Source organism: Manacus candei, unplaced genomic scaffold (genome assembly GCF_025592945.1).
Source record: "Manacus candei isolate 608988 ecotype Guabito, Panama unplaced genomic scaffold, ASM2559294v1 h1tg000045l, whole genome shotgun sequence".
In the NCBI taxonomy this organism is placed as follows: domain Eukaryota; kingdom Metazoa; phylum Chordata; class Aves; order Passeriformes; family Pipridae; genus Manacus; species Manacus candei.
In genome coordinates this window covers 9,105,315-9,109,226 of record NW_026138093.1, presented here as the reverse complement: position 1 = coordinate 9,109,226, position 3,912 = coordinate 9,105,315, and the positions used below count along the sequence as shown (strand labels likewise).

General features: G+C 54.3%; 1 protein-coding gene across 1 annotated transcript; it reads left to right on the top strand.

Moving 5' to 3' along the window:
* Positions 1 to 619: 619 nt before the first annotated feature.
* Positions 620 to 1,656, top strand: LOC127475034 (olfactory receptor 14J1-like). Its single transcript, XM_051796335.1, has 2 exons — positions 620 to 1,557; positions 1,623 to 1,656. The coding sequence occupies exons 1-2, from the start codon at positions 620 to 622 to the stop codon at positions 1,654 to 1,656; spliced, it is 972 nt and encodes a 323-aa protein (XP_051652295.1).
* The last annotated feature ends 2,256 nt before the right edge of the window (positions 1,657 to 3,912 follow it).

Sequence of the window (3,912 nt, the reverse complement as noted above, 5' to 3'; positions counted from 1 at the left end):
TGAGATTGTGTTTCCAGTTTCCTACTCTTGAGGAATGGGAGGAATAAATCATTAAGAAAGTATTAATTTTGACAGGTCCCTGAGACATCTGAACTGTGAGTGCTCAGTAGGTCTATCTGAGCTTCCTAATGTGCTTTCAGCCACTGCTCTGCCTGTGGGCAGCACCAGCATCACCTCTGCTAGACCCATCAGGACTAGTCTGAGATGTCATTTTTGCACCTGCAAACGGAATATGACCCCTACCAGTGCAGCCTGTGGTGCTGGGGAAGGAGCTGAGTCTGCTTAAATCAAATGCCATCATAAGGACACTTGGCTGTCTCCCTGAGGTTTCCTTCCAAGATGTGAATTTCCCTCCAGGTTGGAAACCTGTCCCTAAACATCTCCTTGTTATGTGAAACCCCTGTACAGAAGCACAGTGATGCTAAAACAGAGAAAATGCTGTTCAGTAGGGACCCAGCACTGGAGCTGAAGGAAGATCTCCTAGGAAATCAAAAGGCTGTCTGGGTGTGTCATGGGGAGTGTCTGTAGAATACAGCTTTGACTTTGTTTAGATACCTCCACACTAACTGACCTCTTACTGTCTTCTCCTGTGTTGGAAACAAAAACCCAGAGGCAGCAAATGCCCAACAGCAGCTCCCTCACCCAGTTCCTCCTCCTGGCATTTGCAGACAGGCGGGAGCTGCAGCTCCTGCACTTCTGGCTCTTCCTGGCCATCTCCCTGGCTGCCCTCCTGGCCAACGGCCTCATCCTCAGCGCCGTAACCTGTGACCACCACCTGCACACCCCCATGGGCTTCTTCCTGCTCCACCTCTCCCTCACAGACCTGGGCTGCATCTGCACCACTGTCCCCAAAGCCATGCACAATTCCGTCTGGGGCACCACAACCATCTCCTACATGGGATGTGCTGCACAGGCCTTTTTCTTTCTGTTCTTCATGTCAGCAGAGTTTTCCCTCCTCACCATCATGTGCTACGACCGCTACGTTGCCATCTGCAAACCCCTGCACTACGGGACCCTCCTGGGCAGCAGAGCTTGTGCCCACATGGCAGCAGCTGCCTGGGCCACTGGCTTTCTCTATTCTCTGCTGCACACAGCCAATACATTTTCCCTGCCCCTGTGCCAGGGCAATGCCCTGGACCAGTTCTTCTGTGAACTCCCCCCCATCCTCAAGCTCTCCTGCTCACACTCAGGCTACCTCAGGGAAATTGGGCTCATTGTGGTTAGTGTCTGTTTAGTATTTGGTTGTTTCATTTTCATTGTTTTCTCCTATGTGCAGATCTTCAGGGCTGTGCTGAGGATCCCCTCTCAGCAGGGACGGCACAAAGCCTTTTCCACCTGCCTCCCTCACCTGGCCGTGGTCTCCCTGTTTGTCAGCACTGCCATATTTGCCTACCTGAAGCCCCCCTCCATCTCCTCCCCATCCCTGGATCTGGCCCTGTCAGTTCTGTACTCAGTGGTACCTCCAGCACTGAACCCCCTCATCTACAGCCTGAGGAACCAGGAGCTCAAGGATGCCCTGAGGAAAATGATGACTGGATGCTTCTCAGGAGCAATAAAGTGCCTGTTTTTTGGTGCATTGCATTCAGAATGGGACTCCTTAATGGCCCAACCTTCCTGCTCAGGTTTTTCGAGGAGGTCATGGGGTTTTCTTTGTAATAATTTTCTCTGCAATTAAATATTATTATGCATCTGTCTTCTAATTTAGTGTCTACACATTGAATTTGACCCAGACATGTATAAATGATGAACTGTTCTCTCTAAGTATTTCAACAAAATAAAGGACCCTGCAGTGCCTTCTTTGTCCAAGACCCTTCTTCTCAGATGTTCCTAAAGGACAGCACACTGCAGGACAGGGTGTATTTGCAAACAGGAAGGGGACAATAATCCCAGCCCAGCAGCACTGCTAGGGAGCAGCAGTGTTTGGTCTTTCCAGAGCTGCTCTCTTGCCACTTCCACACTGTCCTCCTGAGCCCCTTTCTCGCTGTAAGGCCTGAGTGCTCTCTGAGCACAGTCCTGGGGGGTGGAAGTCCTTGGAGCACAGGCAGGGACAGGCCCTGGGAACTTGTGAAGCAGAGCTGGGCTCCCTTCCAGCATCTCCAGGATGCTGTGGGATCTTCTGAGGGCACTACATGTACTGGGTCACACCTTCTGTGACCTTGCTCCAGGGCTGGAACTCTCCTGCAGTGTCACCATGACACTCCTGCTCTCTGCTTTCCAGGTTCCATTTTCAGATCCAGTCTTCCCCTCCTGTTCCCAGGGACATCCTGGGAGTGCTTCAGAGCTGCCATCCTGGGGCAGCTCCTGCCCAGCGTGGGCAGGCACAAGGTCTCTCCAGCTGCTCCTCTCCCCTCCCCAGTGCCACTGCAGCCTCCTCATCCTTGCCCAGCACAGCCCTCCTGGCACAGTTGGACACAACCCTTGTTCTACCCCCTCCTCAGGCACCTGCCCAACCCCCTCAGCTCCAGCCTGATGGCCAGAAACCTTCAGGGCAGGGAGGCACCAGGGAAAATGCTGAACAAACCTTTCAGCTGCACTCAAATCCAATTGGAGGGGTTGGCCTCAAGGAAGAAATCCCTTTTAATTCTCCAGAACCACCAGGACAGCCTGTGTTGTGTCCTGGGCACTCCTCTGGAAGTGTGGGATATGGAAAAGGTTTTGGTGTCAGGGATATTGAGAAGGTTGGGCAGTGTCACTGGGAGACCTCTCCCAAACCCTTGGAAAGGCCAGAGCGGTGGTGGGGGGGAGGCAGCGTCTCTGCTTGATTCCATGGAGTTCTGGGGAGGCACAGTGGCCCCTTGGTTCCAGGAGGTTCTGAGGTGTCTCAGGGTTCCTTTTGTTTCAAAGAGACCCCACATGTCACAATGGTCTCTTGGTTCCATGAGATTCCACAGTGTCCCTGCATTCCTTTGGTTCCATGAGGCCCTGCAGTGTCACGGTGCCACTTGATTCTGTGACGTTACAAAGAATCAGAATGGCCCCTTGATTTAAGGCCAACTGCACAGGGGGCTGCCTTAGGGGGAGTGTGGGCACCCAGACAAGGGAGTTGTCACCCCCCTGGACTCAGCCCTGGGGTCACCACATCTGGACTGGTCTGTCTGTCTGTGAGGTTCCCCATTCCGGAGGAATGAGGAAGAACTGGAGAGGGTCTAGAGGAGACCTGACAGGATGGAGCTTTTCTCCATATTGGAAATAGAATGAAATCTCCACAAAGAGCAGCATTGAATGTTCAGACTGAAGGTGAGGAAAAAGAACTGTCACTCAACACAGACCCTTGTGGTTCAAGAGGTCACCCAGAGGGAGTCAGGATCAGCCCATGGCTTTGTGTTCCAGGGAACAGCCAGAGCTGGTGCAGAGACATCAGGGAGGGTCTAGAAATGCTGCTGGGAGGGGGTGGGAAAGCAGGAGGGGTGTGTGCAGCCTGCAAGGCCAGAGCAGCAGCAGGGCCAGGGCAGGACAGCCTGCAGGAGAGATGGCCAAGGGCTCTGGCAGGGCTGCAAGGCCCAAAGGCACCCAGGCCTTTGTCCCCTTGCCTCTGGCAGCTGCCTCTGCCACTCAGGCCACCACAAGACACTTTCCTGGCAGGTTCTGCACTTGGTTTCTGCCTCGCCCCTCCCTCAGGAGCCTGGCAGGGGTTGCCCAGTTTTGGGCCTTTGTTGTTCCTCCCCCTCCCATCCCAGTGCCCCCCAAACAGCCCTGAGCCAGCCGGGAGGGACAGGATCTGCTGGGCCAGGGCCTGGGGCTCAGGCCTTAGCCTTTGTGCTCCACAAAACCAAGGCAGGCTTTGCTCAGCATTGCAGGGGCCTGCCCAGAGCCTTTGTCTGCCTGCACTCCTGGCCTCCAAGGAGCTGCTCCAAGGAGTCCCTGGGGAGGCTTTGGCAGTGCCTGCCCTCAGTGGGGCCCAGCAATGCTTCA